This window comes from Calliphora vicina, chromosome 4, assembly GCF_958450345.1.
Source record: "Calliphora vicina chromosome 4, idCalVici1.1, whole genome shotgun sequence".
NCBI lineage: Eukaryota > Metazoa > Arthropoda > Insecta > Diptera > Calliphoridae > Calliphora > Calliphora vicina.
In genome coordinates this window covers 9,777,792-9,797,091 of record NC_088783.1, presented here as the reverse complement: position 1 = coordinate 9,797,091, position 19,300 = coordinate 9,777,792, and the positions used below count along the sequence as shown (strand labels likewise).

The window sequence follows — 19,300 nt, the reverse complement described above, 5'->3', positions numbered from 1 at the left end:
GAAAAATTTAAGCAAATATCTCTCCATCAAAAGAAATGTCTAAAATATCTCTATTGATTCAAAAGTTGCAGAGTTTTGGCCGATGAAAAAAGATTCTGCCACTATGCGGAATCCTTCTATGCTGATTATAATAGATTGTCCGAAGCTCCCAGATCAATATATCAGATATAGTTATGGGAGTTTTGTTACTGAAAATTAGCTGAATAATAAATCGCTGAAAGATAAGCAAAACCCCACTACTTTCTCGATGTTTTACCCAAAATCTATACAAAAATTAACTACAGTAAGCTCCCACATAACGTAAGGAACTAAAGTAGAAATTGATTCTGGTTTTTTTGAAACATAAAAAGTGTCCCCAAGGGTTTCGAGTGGGCAAGGTTCTAAATTTGTAAATACTTTTGTTAAAAGGACAATATATGTAGGGTTTTTGAATAAAGCGGGTTGATGTTGACAATATCTTGCAGCGATGCTGTTTTGACGGCACGATTATTCGAATAATTTTAATTCGAATGGCAACCATAATGTGTATGTATCTAGAAAACCATTATTACATACATTTTGAGAAAACAATAATAAGCTGACATAATGAAATACATGGGCATTTTAAATAAGAAAATAATTTTGTCAATATCACACCCCACTTTATGGAAAACATATTATCAGAAAACGTTTCAAAATTCTCCATCAGTTTTAAACATCACTGTTTCAACACCTAAAAATATGCAACACTATCATAATCAATTTTTAAATTTATAAAAGGTTTATGAAACAAAATTTCCATACAAAATTTGTTTTATAAACCGTTAAAAAATTTAGAAATTGTTTATGAATAAGGCCTTATTATATATTTAAAAAAATATTACCAATTGCTAATTCTAAAATAATAAACTGTAAAACAATAAACAATTTTATTTATTTGTTAAATTTGCTGTCATAATTTCGTACTTACTGCGTGACAAATGTTAGACGACGTCTTTGTTTACTTAATTGTTCTTATAATTTTAATTGAACAATAACAATTATAAATAAAATATTAATTTTTTCGCATTTTGCTTTTTTGGTTTTTTGGAATGATGCATGATTACTCCAGCTATATTTTTGCATTTCAAATGTAAACGATTCATAGAGGTTTGTTTTTGCTTTAGCAATGTTGGTAGGATGATGTTTTTTTTATATAGTTAATTCTGGTTAAATACGAGTATTTTATAGTTTTTGTATTGTAATTGGATAGTTTGCAATGATATCTCAGCTATTTTGATGCGTATAGTAGGTATTATAATTTAATTGAATGTAACAAACGTCTCTCTAATAGTTAACGTCTCTCTAAACTGCTTTATTTTGAATAATGGAACTGGATTTTATTTATTTTGTTTGTTTTATAACCATTACTAAGTTATTATTGATGTTTGATCAGCTAACATAATAATGATGATGGTGACATGGTTGGTTTTTTCCGTCAACAGGATCTTTCTGGTGATTTGTTCGTTTGGCTTGTTCAGTTTTATTGGTGACTAAAGTAGGTTTTACGTTTTAAGTAGCCACTGCGTATTGGCGAAGATAGACCGGTCTCGTTGCTACAAGTGGTAGGTAGGTTGAAGGAGCAGTAGAAAAAGGGTTTGGTGGTGGGATGGGTTTTTTTCGGTTAGTTTTGTTAGATTGCAGGGAAATGGATTTAGGAGATTAAGAATATAATTTTAAATGATTAATTTAGTTTTTTTGTTTGTTTTTTTTTGTGATTATTCAATATCATTTGGTAATAACAACAATATGATTGTTCTACTTTATATTTTCTTTAAATTTAAGTTTTTTTTGCTCTTTTGCTTGACAACATTTATTATAAATACTAAAAATAAGAAGAAGAAAAATAATTTTTCTGGATAAACAACTCGGCTTGCCTTTTCATATGATGGCGGACTTCAATATTTGCAGGTTTAAGCGTCCTGTTGCTCATGCAGTCTAATAAATTTCATTTGGTGTGGGATATAACAATTACAAGGAGTGGTGGTAGCGGTGGTGAGTGGTGGATGGGGGTGTTTCAAGGAATTTGGTTTTATGAGACAAGGATTAAATGTTTTGATAATAAAGGATATTGTGCAGATGTTTTGCAATGATCATTTTGGGGGTGAGTGATCATTAGTGTTCGAAAAAGAAAAGAAATAATAAAATACGAAAAAAAAGAAAAAAGTGAACGTAAAAATTAAAAATATTTCAAAGGAATCAAATGTTTAAACACATATAGATAGGGGTGTGATGTCAAAAGGTCATAAGAACTTGAATTTGTTAAGTAGTAAAAATATAAGGGTACCTCAGTTTCTAAATTTTGTTATTTTCATTCTTTTGAAAACCTTAAATATAATAAAAATGCTAAGAATACCAACTTAAAACTCGAAAGGGACTTAGTAAATTTTCTTTTTTTCCGTAGTTTTGGCAGTAAAAAGCTGCTAAAAGCTCTAGAAATAGAATATTCTAGTTTTGTCCGTTAGATAGATACCACATGAAACTACTGTAAGACATATAAATAGTAACAGAATAGTAACAGAATATTGCAGTCAGTCAGTGTATTGCTGTTAAAATTATCATCAACTGCATTACCAGTGTATTCTTGCACATTATATTGTTACGTTTTTACCTTTTAAAAATGGTGGTTTATTTTCTTTAAATAAACCTAATTCTTTTGATTGCAAATAAAAGAAGTTTGATAAAAATAATTGTTTTTATACAAATACACGCTTATAATTCACTACTTATACAGCACACTGTAAGTCAGTTAATTTATCTTTACCTAACGATGCTTCAAATTAGACTGACTGGTTGATGTTCTCATGGCCACTTTATATACACTGCATTACCATCCAGCAACATCTATTGATAATGTCCACAGTTATGTTAAATGCCGGTAATCGGCCAGTAAACAACATTGTCCACAATTAGAAGTCTCCAGAAATAGAAATGTTGTGAAATATGATGCAACTTGAAACCAGCCGTTAGAAACCGTTATGTTTGAATACAAATTCAATATCGTAACAATATATATGATTTTTATAATCATGTGAATGGTAACTTAATCATATTATGGTTACCGCAATCATATACAAAATTACAGTGACAGTAATATTGTTAAAAAAACTTGTAAAACTGTTGAAATAGTTATGGTAAACATGTACAACTAAATAGTGCCAGGATTCGAAGAAAATAATTGCTGTCAGAGCTAGGGATAAAACTACTTCTACTACCTAAAAGAAGGAAATTGGCCTGTGTGTATAGTCTTTTATAAGATATAGAGTGATATTTCCAGAGGACAAGCTAAAATGAGAATTGGATCTAAAGAAATGACTAGATAGGTCTTCGATAAGGCCTACAAAGTGAAGGCCTTTTGCTTCTGAACCCGGCTGAAAATATAACGACTCTCGTGGGGGTTACGGTGATTTCAAGTGTTAATATTTGGAGCATAGAGAATTATACATAGAGACGAGACACTCCGATTTGTCAAACAAAAATACAACAACAAAATACATTGACTAACATGCATTTTGTTGTTGCAAGAGTTAGGTTTTTGACAACAGACTTAGGTTTTTGACAATTACGTCTCGTGTCTATATTACTCTATGATTTGGAGTATAACGAACATAACAGAGATGACGAAAGGTCTTATATAATATTCACATCAAAATCCTCATAAACAATTTTCCCCATTCAAACAAATTACTCGTTTTCATCCCCTGTCTATACTTGACATTTATTTATCATAACAATTAATGACATTTGTTGTCAAGACAAAGTTGTCTCTTCTAAAGCACTAACAATTTTGTCACAAAGAAGCAATAATACTAATAGATAGGGACTATACCTGATAATTTTTAATCTTGACAACTATTTTGACGTTTATCATGATCAAAATTTATCAGGTATAGACAGGGGGTTATGGTTTTTATGACATCACACCCTTTTCGTAAGTGTTAAAATAAATATTTGTATATGTTAAAAAAACACTTGATTATATTATATACATACAATATTATGTTCTATTTATATTTATATATGCTTTATATATTATTTATAAATATTGCTATTAATTGTTAGATATTTGGATTTTAATTCAATTACAATAAATATTTATAAAAAATAAAATTTCAATATTTTGTTAAATTTTCTTTTAAAATTCATAATCTTCTTCATCCTCATAGATTTGCAAGTTGTTGGCTGTGTTAGTTTTTTCAATTACATTGCTGGTTAGTATGGAATTCAATTTTGTGTATAATATAAATAAATAAAATTTAAAAAAAATAATTGTAATATTTGGTGTTAGTAGAAATTAAACAGATTTGAAAAAATTATTAAAACAAAACTAAAACAACTAAAAAGCTATTGTATACAACTGAATTAGTTTATTAATTAAGTTAAGTTCAACAAAATATAAATTTATGAATTGTGGAATTTCGTTTAAAATTTTATAAACAACGACAACAACGCAAAGATTTTGGAAAAAATTAATTTCAAAATTATTTACAATTAGTTATACATACAATTTAAATTGATGTGCTGCTGCATATATCGATTTTGAGACAAAATACATTTATAAATCATAAATACATACATACATTTTCTTTATTTGTATTTTTACATTTTAGCAAAATTTCAAATTACTGTGTTTTAAAATTTGTTAATCTTAAGAACTTGAACTAGGAATAAATTGGATTTTATAAGCCTAAAATGTGGAACTGAATTAGTACGAGACGTAGCATATATACTATATATGAATACCGCCTGTTAGTATGTTTAACTCTTTGCGGTTTAGTGGTAAATTTTCCAACCAGCTCGATCGATGATCATTCATATATTTCACCAAAAATCGATTTTGGTGTAAACAAGAGTTTAATCGAAAGATGCTCGATCTGTGATCACTCATATTTCTGACCAAAAATCGATTTTGCATATGAGAATACTCTAAAATCCTTAATAACATTGTAAATAAGCGTTTAATCGAGAAAAGGAGCTCGATCGGTGATCACTCATATTTTTCACCAAAAATCGATTTTTCATAAGGATAAACTCAAAAATCTAAAATCCTTAATAACATTTTAAATAAGCGTTTAATCAAGAAAAGGAGCTCGATCGGTGATCACTCATATTTTTAACCAAAAATCGATTTTTCATATGAAAAAACTTAAAAATCTAATATCCTTCATAACAATGTAAATAAGCGTTTAATCAAGAAAAGGAACTCAATCTGTGATCACTCATATTTTTCACCAAAAATCGATTTTTCATATGAAAAAACTTTTCTAGTCCTTAAAATATTTTTACTGACATTTTGCAAAAAAAAAAATTTTTTTGAAGTCATCGTCTATGTTTTTTTTTTTTGCAAAACTTTGTCGTCTGGGTGCTCTGGTTGAATAAATATATTTGGGGGATCGATTAAATAAAGAATTACATTGGATTTCATAAGTCATATGTACCTTTTCCGACAATTATTGGATTCTATGACAACCCAGACTATGTATTTTTATACAAATATACGCTTATAATTCACAACTTATACAGCACACTGTAAGGCAGTTAAATTATCTTTACTTAACGATACTTCAAATTAGACTGACTGGTTGATGTTCTCACGGACACTTTAAATACACTGCATTACCATCCAGATGTTTCCAGCATCATCTATCGATGCTTCTTGAAAGTTATATTTCTACAATGATCAACTCATAATGTTCCACAGTTATGTTGACTGCTGTTAATCGGCCGGTAAACAACATTGTCCACAATTAGAAGTCTCCAGAAATAGAAATGTTGAGAAATATGATGCAACTTGAAGCCAATTGTTAGAAACCCTTAAGTTTGAATTCAAATACTATATCGTAAAAGAATTATTTCTCCACAGATAAAACAGATTCATTGTAATTTGTTCCTAATTGAATGCTTCTATTATATCCATAATTTTTTCGATACTAGAAACACAAATTCAGTTCACACAGAAGAATAACGATTTAAATACCAACATGTTTGTCAACTTAACTAAAACTAGCCACTGCAGACAAGTTCAGTCGTTTAGACTGAATCATTCGGATATCACAACCAAAAATATTTTCTTCGTGTGAAAAGAACAGACAAATGTTTATTGAGAACATAAATCTATATACATAAATAAAAAGCAAATGTTTGTTGGTAATCGCATCACTTGGGAACGGCTCCACCGATTTGGCTAACTTTTTTTTTAAATGTTTGTCATAATCCAACTTAAGTTTTTACGGAAGTACGGTTGGATCGATTTGTCTAATTTTTTTTATATGTTCGAAGTAATCCAATTTAAGTTTTTAGGTAAAAAAATTTACAACGCCCATTTTTACGCCCACTTTTCTGTTATGTCTAAAATACGCCAGAACCGATTTGGCAAGTTTTTTAAAATGTTTTTAATAATCCATAAAAGTTTATTACGGAACAAAGAAAATCCAACTGGTTTTTGGCTTAATTTAGTTATAAGGGATTCCCTGGAATGTACAGATTGTTAGTAACCGGGAGTGGAAAAATTCCATTAACATTGGAACCTTAGTTCCTATATTGAAATATTTATCCATATATAAGACATTATATTTGCATAAAATCTAAAATTGTTTATATCCTTAATACAGTTCAAGCTCTTAAGATTTTATTTTTTGGTGGACTTGAGTGATTAATATACATACATACGATAATACTTGCATCATACTACTACATAAACTTGCCGATACATATAAATATAAAAAAAAATATTAAATAAAAAAGAAACTTACCTTCTACGACGGGGATTAGTAGTTTGACCCGGTAAATTGAAACAACCTCGTGGTATAACCATGCGAGCATTGCCTTTGGCGGGACGAGAGCCGCCCATAGCTTGCAAAGCCGATAAATGAGCGGCATAACCTTCATTCAACACAGTGGCATTGGTTTGCAATTTTTTGCTGACCTGAAAAATATTACAAAAATTACTTTTGTAATTTGGATTATACTTTAAAAAGAAAAATTTACCTTGCCCACTATAAATATCTGATCTGCTCTTAAGCCGACATTGGTATAAACACTGATATCTTTACTGCTGCCGTAAGCGGCCATTATTGAGATTCCATGATTTTGCACCATATTATTTAGATAGGCGGTTTTGTGACCCAACGGATCAGTGGAAAGACCATCGGCAAATGATATAAGACCATGGGGAAAATTATGCTGACTCAACCAGGAAACAACACGTTGCTGCTGCATGTCCGGTCTACCTGTTATGTAGATCAACAAATAGCCCAACTCCTGCCAATGACGGCAAACATCTACTGCCCCAGCTCTAACTTTGGGATCACGTCCAGTCACCGACATGGAGGCGGTAAATGAGCCATCTATACTAAAGACTACACATTCGGTTAAGGGCGGCACCACAGCCAAATAACAGTCCACTGAGGTGTGATCTCCCCTCACTACCATTTTAATGGGATAAATGCCATAACCGAATGCCACATGATCGGGAATGCTGTAGGAAATGCGACCAGTTTTATCGGTCACTTCGGTGCTGAGAAAACTCCACTCGCCAGCAGGTGGATCTTTCATTATGTGTATATCAACTTTTTCGCCATGCAAAGTGATCATATCCAAGGGACCATACATGAAACGAGCATTTAGTCTTTGTTCACGACCTTCCAATACTATCACATCATTGGCACGATGATTGGCTGCCACATTTTTCAATTTCACCGAAGTACGTTTGCGTATCCACTTCTCTCTGGGTTGGCCGGGATTAAAGTGGACAGTTTCTTTATTGTCCATGGATGTAACATATGGAATGCCTTCAAATTTACCAATCTAAATAAGAGAAAATAATTGATTAATACTAGAATAAGAAAGAATATAGGAGTGCTTACTTGTCTTAATATAAATGCTATAACATCTGCACTTTCCCAGTAGCTGGCATGGAATAAGTGGGGCAAAGCATTGGCTGGAAAATTACTTAAACCTTCTGGACAATACATGGCATAATCTAAACGTTTCGTACCCCACCATTTCATTTGTACTAAGGATATATAAAATAAATTTAAAAAGGATTTACAATTAAGGTCTTAATTATATGTTTTTTTAAACTTAGACACCTAGTGAGTTTCTGGCTTCTACTAACTAGCTTACTTACATGAATTTATGGTACTTAATGATACATTTTCTATAAGACCCGATACTGTACTTTGCATGGAAGCATCCGACAATCGGCGACCACACATCATGTTGTTGGATTCATTAAAATGTTGGGGATTCGATTGGATGACCTCCACTGTTTAGAAAGACAAAGAAATGTAAAATTTAATTACTAATCTGTAATAGTGTGTTGGAGAAACATACATAAATGCAATGGCTGACCATTCCCTAGTGGATATTTGGCATAACGTGGCACATTGACCGGCGCCAGCATGGAAAATCTGGCACTTAGTAAAGGTTCTAAACGGGAAGCCGTTGGATCGGTAGGATGGAACATATTATAAACCTGATTACAGTTGGGACGTTGAAGAGCTAGAAAAATTAATAAAAATAATTTGAAAATAGAGAAATGCTTTAAAGAAGAACTTAAAAGAAATACTTACCAGTTTTTGAATCATGTAACTTTTTAGCTGCCAAAACTATTGATAGTGGGGAACCAAACATAAAAAAATCACCCACTTCAAATTCTAGTTTTGCATGTTTCGAATCACTCGAAGAGGAGGAACGTCTTCTGCGTGGTGAGGGCGCCACCAATAAACGTTTGGCATCCAATTCAGAGTCATCAAAACGCTCATCATCATCAGTGTTGCGTGAAGAACGGCTGCCACCATCGTTGCCATTAGTGCGACACAAGGCCTCGTAGGCCAACAATGAACCCATGGAATCGCCCAAAACCACAATTTGCCCGGAGAATCCCTGACCCTCCTCGGATTTAAGAAATTCATGGTAGACAATATTTGCTGCCTGTACGGTTTTATTGACGGTGTCCTGGAATTCTGGTGATGAGACGGCCAGCAAGGGTATGGCGCCAATAGGAACATCCGCTATATTGGGTATATCCGCAGAGGGCGAAGAATCAAATGAGTATGGACTTAGGCTAGAAAGAATGCCTAGAGCATCGGTACAAATGGATGGACATGGCACCATTTTAATGGTGACATGAGTTAATAGGCTCGGATAATGTTGACGCATAACAGACTCAAAAGAACCACGAAATGTGGTTACATCAGATTTCTTGGAAGTCAATTCACTGGTGGCATCTTAAAACAGCAAAGTAATTTTTATATTTTGTTAAAGAATTAAGTGGTTTTAGAGCACTCACCCAATACACTTCCAGCATGTACTACCAATATCAAAATGGTGGTGGAACAAGATGGTGCACCCGGCGAACCAGGCGGTGATATTTCATGACCTCTCTCCACACTTTGTGATGAACGCAATTGTCTTTTATTGCCCCGTTCCGAGGCCACGCGCATTAGGAAATCTTGATTGAATATACTGTCCTCCTGTTTATTTCTGCCCTCTCCGCTGCTATGCGGCGGTGGACTATCGTCTGGTTCTCCCAACAATTCCAATGAACTCCATTTGGCCAAAGAATTGCTATCGTTTGTATCTGAAATTGGTATTTTCTCTGGTGAGATATGAAATTAAATTAAAAGTGCAAAAACATATCAATCATCAGCTTCTAGCTAACTCACCCACACAATCGAAAAATTCCTCTTCAGAATTTGATTTTGAATCGACTTCCAAACGTTCCATACGCCAATTAGCCACCTGTAATGTGTATTCAATCATTTTGAGTGAACGTGTTAACAAGCATTGAGGTGTTAAGTAAACATCAGTGTTAATTTACAAACATGAAACATTCAAGACTAAACAAAACTGAAAACTATAACATACAACTTACGTTTTTACGCTTAGCATTTTTGGCATGCTGCTAAACGAAATGTATTGTAGTTAGGCGCAAAATTTATTTGGAAGAATAAATTTGCATTTGAAGAAACGTTACGAAAGAGACAGGAAAATAAAGAAGATAAGAATAAAAATGAAACCGTAAAGAAAAAAAGTAACCAAAAACATATCAAGAAAAGAGACATTTTAATCTTACATTTGATTGATCGTTTAAAAGAATTTTGTTACATTTGATTTGTTTGTTTAAATATTTATGAAATTCGTTTTTGGTAGAAAGAGAATTTGAAATTGAACACAGCAAGAGAGTTCTTTTTCCCAAAACATCTACATAATCCTGTTCAAATTCCATCTTTCTGTTATTTAAATATTTTTTCCTTAAGAAAACTTGAAATAAAAAAGAATGGACGATTTTTGATCTAGAGATCTGAAGACAACTTTTCAACATTTGGTGGCCAAATTCGAGACCACCGGCTTAGAAAGCAATCACCCACTCGTACTTTAAAGGAACATCAAAAGGAACGGCCGAAAATATTCCCGCTGTAATTGAATGTGTGCAGGAGAAACAATTTCTCGTTATGCACAAGAACTCAACTTGGCGAGCGTTGCATTGCACAGTGGGGCAGAATCAAATTTATTTGGAAATAAATCTGGCATTTCTAAACGGCTGGTTCAATTAGGATAGAATTTGACGCAGTCGTAGCCAAGGAGTATTCGAGTTTATGTTATTAAAATGGGTTCTACAAATGATACAGGGGCGACGCCATTAGGGCTCAAAGTAGGGTAGCTACGACAAGTCAAATTTTTAATGCACTTCTTCATACTAAAAAATTTGTATACATTTTTCAACGATTTAAAAATTTGTCATTCTAAATAACAAAATTTGAAAAAACTTGTCAAAAGGTCAAAGGGAATCCCGCAATTATTAAAATTGGAGCAAAAATCCCAAAAATTATATTTTTTACAATTTTGCCCATAGGGTCCACATTTCCTTCGGGGCTGTGAAAATACTTTGGGGATAAATAGGGCACACATCAAGGTTTCCAAAACTGCTTCCCGTTTTTTTATCCCAGCTTTGATAAAAAATAGGTCACATTCCGAAGAGCGTAGGGGCGACATACTCGACAATTAGGAATTTTTTTTATACCAGAATGTTCTACGTAAAGATACCTTACAGAAAAATATAAAATTGTTATATGTTCTTAAAGAAAGTTTATTTTTAATAAAAAAAGAGCTAAGTCATCTTTTCGCCCAAAAACATCAGAAATCAACTATTTTTGGAATATTTAAATTTAAAATCGTTTATTTTTGGATCCATAATTGATATTGCTCTGAAATCTTTTTTATGTTATTTGTAATTTAGTTGTCTAACTAGCAAAAAAATAGAGTCCATTCAGTCTAAAAGTATGGCAAAATTTTAAAATTTAAATTTTTAAATACCTATAACTCGGAAATTATAAGAAATAAATAGCACACGCAAGAGGGTTTTTCAAGACCTACCCGAGCGCTTTCCAAAAATATAAAAATCTTTGAAATCGTATGGGAAACAAAAAATTGCATGTATTTAACAATTTTACATGTCGAAGGTACCCTACTTTGAGCCCTCATGGCGCCGCCCCTGGATCATTTGTAGAGCCCATTTTCATAATTTAAACTGGAATACTCCTTGGCTACCAATGCGTCAAATTATTCTGTTTGGACCAGCCGTTTAGAAATGCCAGATTTATTTCCAAATAAATTTGATTCTGCTCCACAGTGCATCGGTACTTGGACCTAAACCTGTACACGATTCAAATAACCCAGCAGCTCAAAGTTAATGACTAAGGACGTAACGAGGCTTATTTGTTATGTTGATGGCTACGTTAGCAACAAAATAGCTGTATATGGAACGCCGTCAACCTAAACGAGGTTCACCAGGTGGCTATCATCCATAGGAGGTTACAGTTCGGGAGGATTTAGGTTCGGTGGTACCATTGGCGATAATTTATGTTTGACATGATCAGATCACACCTTTAGATCTATTACTTTTAAGTACTTTGGGGATTAGTGCTTCGAGATATCTATAAATAGTGCTGAGAAATACTATTTGCAAATTGATCGTCCGGAATAATATAATTAGTCTCAAGACGTGTTAGACTTGATGTTTTGAGGTTTTTTGATGTCGCATGTTTATGACAATAAGCCGAAATGAACGGATATCTCAAATTCAACATAACCCAGACCATCGCTTCAATAATCATTAAAAATTGGACCAATCAGATCCTTGCCACAAGACGAAGTCGGGCGGACATTTGAAGGAAGAATTGCGTTAATAGCTCACATTTATTCCATCATTAATCCCTTATTGGAAAGTAGAAAAAATGGTACGAATTCATTATCAAAACAAAGTGTTAAGCACTTACAGTAAATTTAATATGAAAGAAAGATTAATAAATGTATGGCATCTTGAAAATATACATATATTGGGAGGTGTTATGTTATTTCCTATTACCTAATACATAATCTGCCCAATTATGAGTATAATTTCCCCGGGAGTTTTTTCCATTTTCCCTTTTTCCTATTTTTCCTATTCAAATTCAATGTTAAAAATAATAAAAGGCAAAAAACTCTCGGAGAATTTTTATTCATAATTCGACTGTATGCCAAAGAAACAGATTAAATAATTGGTCTTTTGACGAAACAGTCGGCAGCACAAAATGCTATTTGATATGATAACTACAAAATTTTAAGAAATATCTTAAGCAGTTCCCTTAATGCTCTTCCAAAAACCGAATTTCATAAACTTTGTTTTCTTTTACAAAATAAGTAAAACATTTCTTGTTTAAATTTTAAACACCGATACAAATATCATGCCACATTAAACAGATTCATTGTCCTGAGAGTTTTCTTTTTTTTTTAAAAAAAAAAAATTTTAAAATTTAAATTTTTAAATACCTATAACTCGGAAATTATAAGAAATAAATAGCACACGCAAGAGGGTTTTTCAAGACCTACCCGAGCGCTTTCCAAAAATATAAAAATCTTTGAAATCGTATGGGAAACAAAAAATTGCATGTATTTAACAATTTTACATGTCGAAGGTACCCTACTTTGAGCCCTCATGGCGCCGCCCCTGGATCATTTGTAGAGCCCATTTTCATAATTTAAACTGGAATACTCCTTGGCTACCAATGCGTCAAATTATTCTGTTTGGACCAGCCGTTTAGAAATGCCAGATTTATTTCCAAATAAATTTGATTCTGCTCCACAGTGCATCGGTACTTGGACCTAAACCTGTACACGATTCAAATAACCCAGCAGCTCAAAGTTAATGACTAAGGACGTAACGAGGCTTATTTGTTATGTTGATGGCTACGTTAGCAACAAAATAGCTGTATATGGAACGCCGTCAACCTAAACGAGGTTCACCAGGTGGCTATCATCCATAGGAGGTTACAGTTCGGGAGGATTTAGGTTCGGTGGTACCATTGGCGATAATTTATGTTTGACATGATCAGATCACACCTTTAGATCTATTACTTTTAAGTACTTTGGGGATTAGTGCTTCGAGATATCTATAAATAGTGCTGAGAAATACTATTTGCAAATTGATCGTCCGGAATAATATAATTAGTCTCAAGACGTGTTAGACTTGATGTTTTGAGGTTTTTTGATGTCGCATGTTTATGACAATAAGCCGAAATGAACGGATATCTCAAATTCAACATAACCCAGACCATCGCTTCAATAATCATTAAAAATTGGACCAATCAGATCCTTGCCACAAGACGAAGTCGGGCGGACATTTGAAGGAAGAATTGCGTTAATAGCTCACATTTATTCCATCATTAATCCCTTATTGGAAAGTAGAAAAAATGGTACGAATTCATTATCAAAACAAAGTGTTAAGCACTTACAGTAAATTTAATATGAAAGAAAGATTAATAAATGTATGGCATCTTGAAAATATACATATATTGGGAGGTGTTATGTTATTTCCTATTACCTAATACATAATCTGCCCAATTATGAGTATAATTTCCCCGGGAGTTTTTTCCATTTTCCCTTTTTCCTATTTTTCCTATTCAAATTCAATGTTAAAAATAATAAAAGGCAAAAAACTCTCGGAGAATTTTTATTCATAATTCGACTGTATGCCAAAGAAACAGATTAAATAATTGGTCTTTTGACGAAACAGTCGGCAGCACAAAATGCTATTTGATATGATAACTACAAAATTTTAAGAAATATCTTAAGCAGTTCCCTTAATGCTCTTCCAAAAACCGAATTTCATAAACTTTGTTTTCTTTTACAAAATAAGTAAAACATTTCTTGTTTAAATTTTAAACACCGATACAAATATCATGCCACATTAAACAGATTCATTGTCCTGAGAGTTTTCTTTTTTTTTTATTGTGTTGATAGACTCATCTTACCTGCAACTCAAAACTATGAGCTGATCCCAGAGGTGAGTGTAGGCCACCCGGTTTTGAACCAGATTTAGATTTAATCATTTGTATACTTTGAGAACGTGATCTTTCGCTGGAATTATTTTGTTCGGGCACATCATCCTCCTCCGAGGAGACTTCTTCACTGGGTGGTTGTTCGGTAACAACAGGAGGTTCTTTAACTACACGTTCCTCGGTGTCGGCTGAGTGAGATTCCAAATGGCCTTCAGAAATGCTTTCTGTAAGAAAATAAAAATATAAATTTTAAACCTTTTCCACTAAGAACTCTTTGTTAATAGCTTTCACCTTCTTCCTCCTCCTCCTCTTCTTCGCCACTCAAATCACCACCACCCATTTTACGTGCTAATGCTAATTGGGTTTGTCTTTCAATTTCACGAATATCTTCAATGGTTAGACCATGCCATTCATCCTGCCAGGCCCAGGCTTGACGATGAGCTCTCAGCATAGTTTTTCTTAGAGCTACATCGTGTATGAATTTCTCCAATTTAGTTTGCATGCCCCAATAACGGAATTCCACACGACAGATTTTATAGGCACACATCAAGGACATATTACGGGATGTGGGTTGTTTTTTGCCCTTAACTTCACGCCAGTACTCTTCCAACCACTCTTCGCCCAAGGGGCCTCGGCCCGTTTTCTCCGACACAAACAATTTTGGATCCTCTTCTTTGACATAGTCACCGCCAAACAATTGATCCTTGACAATATCAATGCAGTCTGATAAAATAAAATATTAATATTTCTTCATTATAATTTAAATACTTAAACCACTTACCCACTTCCCTATTTCTTAGCTCACTGCCAGTCAATTTGAAGACATTTTCCTGGTAGCCATTGTCGGGAAAATAGTATGTTTCTATATCTAGGGAGAATTTTTCTACAAATGGACATGTGTAGCGTGTACGTGTGTAGGGATAAGCATTCCAGGCTTCTTCTTCCACTGTTAAAGCACTTTTAGGCAGCAGACCTAGAAGGGACGTTTCAATATTAATAATTTAAAATTTAGTTTTGTGGCGTTAAATTCTAACTTACTTTTAATCCAGCCTGGCAAATGACTGCCTACATGATAGATCTTTTTTGTGTATTGTCCTTTACCACCAGGTCCATCATCGTAGGGTTCATTTATAATAATTTCAACTCCACTGCCTTCGCCATGACTTTCTTCGCGACTTTTTTTCTGCAAAATTAATAATTATGTTTTTTATAAAATAAATTATATTGAAAAATGGATGATATTAAGGAATCCTAAACATAATTAAATATTGAAATCTATGTAGTTACAGATCATTTTTTTAAAATGAAAACGATTTAAGCTTTATTTTGAATAAATTTCAATTGTTTGTATTTGTTTCGTCTATGCAAATTCACCACAATCCTCAGATCCTAACGTTGATAGGAATCGCTCGTCCATTAGCTAAACTTATTCGCACTTTATTCCGTGCCGTCGAAATTCCTGTTTTTTAGAATTTTGCTAATGTAATTTCAATTCCTAAAAATGGAGCGGCTAATAACAAAGAAGGTTATCGCCCAAAAGCAATATCTTCTACACTTTCGAAAGTTATGGAGAATGTGGCAAACTACTATCTTATTAAATATTTGCAGTCCAACAATTTAGCGACGGCCAGTATGACTTTCGTAGAGAAGGTCCTACGGGAGACTTGCTAGCCTTCCTATCGGAAAAATGGTGATATTTCATTCACAGTTTTGGCGAAAGTAAAGTGGTAGATCTATATACTTCCAAGGCGTTTGATAAGGCTTGAAATTTTATCAAAACGAATTTATTTTGGTATCGTTAATAACGTGTCTTGATTTATATTGGATCTCATCAAACGAATTCATGATCAATTTAGGGGTACCTCAAGGCTCTATTCTTTCTTTTGGTGTCGTTATTAACTTCTCTCGATCTATATCGAGCTCAGAGATCGTATTATACGAGTTGTTGTAGATTGGATCTTATCAAACGAATTCGTGATCAATTCAGAGGTACCACAAGGCTCCGTTCTCTCTCCTATATTCCTTATTTTTCTAAACGAGGTTCTACGTCAAACTTACAACCCTGATACAGATGACAACAATATTTGCCGTTCATATTCATTCAGTTATAGGCCAAACATTTAGGAGATTGTGGCAAAGAGACAAAACATGAATGATTTGCTTAATCAGGATCTTCGATTAATAAGAATCCCTGAATGGGGTCGTGTAAATAGAGTCGCTTTCAACGCTCGCAATACTCAATGTTGCATGTTGTTGCATCTGAAACGGAATTTCATCACTCCATCTACTTACATCACATGTGTAGCAGAGGGCGAAGGTGTTTATTGGTGACGTTATCCAACTCTATTGATTCGCTGAAGCACCGTCGCAATCTGTGTGTATTTCTGTTCTATCATAATTACAATGGAATGCGTTCTGCTGGAATTTGGGAACTTGCTCCTGATACCCGTAATACGATTTTTTCATCAAGAATAATAGGCCAGTGGTCCGCACGACGATAGTGCCCGATAGACTAGACGATAGTGTACTGGACTATTAATCTGAGGTTTGCGGGTTCGATTCTCGTCCGCGGCTCTGAGTGTATTTACAGACAAAAAAAAAAAGCTTCGCAGTTTGTGTTTGTTAAAAAAACTATACTCTACAGGAAAAATTCGTTCATTAACTATCCTGTCCGTATGTGGAACAAACTTTCTTCTGAAATCTTTCCTGACACTTTCAATAAAATTTAAGTCAAATGTCCACAAACACAAACCTCCCTCCTATAACCTATTTCCCTAGTTCCAACACAATGCTTTGCATGAGTGGCAATCATTTCGTGAGTTCTGGCCAAAGAAGAGAAAAACCTAGAAATTCGCCAATAAGTCTTAAATATCAGCAAGTTAATAACATTATCGATATAATGAAGTTCAACACTAATAATTGAGGCTATCAGCACAAAAGTGGTGTAACCCCAAACTATTTATTTAGGGGTAACTTGCACCACTTTTGCACTATTACTTACACTATTATTAAGCTCTGTGCAAAAACGATTTTTTTCAGCTCCATTTGCTTTTTAATACCAAAAGGTGGCTTCCACTTTTATATTGACAGATGGTAATGTAAGGAACAGCAACCAACTGAAAATTGTAGGTTACACCACTTTTGCGCTGATGGCCTTATCACTTGAACAATTTATATGAGAATCAATTGAAAATATATCTGTTTCAAAGCTTAACGATGTCAGTTTTAAAGTAAATATAATTTTAAATAAGAATTCCTTTATTGCAAACACTTACCGCTATCATATACAGCTGGGCTATACGATACTCCTCCACTGTAAGTGGCAGTGGGATGTGATACTCCTTAATCAACATCTCTGTTTAAATAGAATAATAATGATGACCAGCGTGTGTTTAGTTAGCGTATTAGTTCAATTATAATGATTTTAAAATATTGTATTTGCATTGGAACTTTTGTTTTTTTTTTGCTTAAATCAACAACATGTTGTTCATATTTGTTGGCTTTTTTCGTCTCTGCACCCCTTTCAACAAAAATGTATCTCGTATTAAAATAAATACTTGTATTTTCTTCGAAGTAGTAGATTTTATTTTTAGTGGCCTTTGCTGCTGCTCGTGTTGTTGTTATCTTCTCCAGCAGCGAATTAAAATTTATTATTCAAACTGAAAATAAAAGAAGAAAATAAATTGAAAATCTTTATTTCAGAAATTACGAAATTATTTACTTAGCGAAAACAGCAACAACATGAAATAGTAAGTGATTATATGAAAATGGTCTGTTTTTTTTGTGAAATTTTTAATATGTTTTCCAGCGATTTTTCTTTTAGCAGTTTTTTTTTGCGCTTGCAGGAAGACAATTGAGAATTATAGTGGTGGTGACCTCATATTGAAATAAAAGTAGAAAATAATATTGTGCATTTCAATGGTTTCCATTAAAGCTTTTGGGGATATTTAGTTTAAAATTTCTGTTATGGTATCGCACATACCTTACCTTCGTTCTAATACGATGGTGGGCTGGGAAGTTTTCCGCTAAATCAAACTACTTTTTAAAATTAGCTCAGAACCTATATCGCTTTTGAATTTCTACAATTGAACGATGTCTCATCAAGAGAAATCTGTAATATACATTTAGCCTGTTGAATATTAATTTCAAATACCTATTCGAATCGATAACAAATAAGAGTAAAATGTATCGATTTGAAATAAGTAACAGGTTAATTAATACAATTGGTCTATTTAGTCTGCCCTCGTAGCATTTATTTCTATTCCGACTTCTTGGTTCTTGGTCATGTTCGTGTGATGTCCATTGTCGCTGTTCTTGTGTTTATATTTGTCATCTAGTTGTTGGTTTTCCTATTGTGTTTTGTTTTATTTTAAGGTTTTTATCATGTTGCGTTGTTAGTTGAGCCATAAAAATGGCTTTATTTCCACAATTACTTAATATCAATTCTATTGAGGCATGTAAATGTAACTCTCGCACAATAATGGTTTGTGTTTGCTGTGTAAATGCCACAAACATATAAAATGGAATGAAAATTGTAATAACAGGGCAATACGCATTGTTTTGTCAGCTACAGTGATAGATAAAAGTTACCATACACTTAGTTTATAAAGTTAAAAATTAGTGGGATTTTAGGATTAGGCTTGGTCGTCTAACATCACCCTAGTTTGGCTCCCTACTATGGTAATGAGTAGGCAGACGAGCTGACCAGAGAAGAATTTGCTTTAAATCTCTCAAATTGGTACCATTAACTTCAGAAGGCTGATAATATGTGGAGCGATTCTGAAACATGCAAAACTGACAGTAAATTGAGGTTAGCATAAAACGTAATAAGAACTGGAGATCTCGAAGCTAATAGCAACTGGTCGACAAGCATTCAAGTTGCTGCCACAGTGGTCTGGATCTCGGAAAGGAAGAAATGGGTTTTCATCACCTCTGTGAATCTTCGATTATTTAGACACAGA

General features: G+C 33.4%; 1 protein-coding gene across 6 annotated transcripts; it reads right to left on the bottom strand.

Annotated features, from left to right (window-relative positions):
* Positions 1–1,768: 1,768 nt before the first annotated feature.
* rdgB (retinal degeneration B) lies at positions 1,769–17,823 on the bottom strand. 6 transcript variants are annotated; one of them, XM_065510297.1, is made up of 15 exons: positions 17,615–17,823; positions 15,378–15,522; positions 15,121–15,312; positions 14,631–15,062; positions 14,313–14,563; positions 9,896–9,925; positions 9,687–9,762; positions 9,311–9,619; positions 8,592–9,248; positions 8,353–8,520; positions 8,147–8,284; positions 7,884–8,032; positions 7,006–7,824; positions 6,771–6,943; positions 1,769–1,956 (listed from the first exon to the last, which is right to left on the bottom strand). In XM_065510297.1, the coding sequence occupies exons 1-15, from the start codon at positions 17,690–17,692 to the stop codon at positions 1,932–1,934; spliced, it is 3,642 nt and encodes a 1,213-aa protein (XP_065366369.1). In that variant the 5' UTR covers positions 17,693–17,823; the 3' UTR covers positions 1,769–1,931. The 6 variants fall into 6 exon arrangements, with proteins under 6 accessions (XP_065366369.1, XP_065366371.1, XP_065366370.1 ...); XM_065510299.1 differs by having other exon boundaries at positions 9,311–9,601; XM_065510298.1 differs by having other exon boundaries at positions 9,896–9,922.
* Between the last annotated feature and the right edge of the window lie 1,477 nt (positions 17,824–19,300).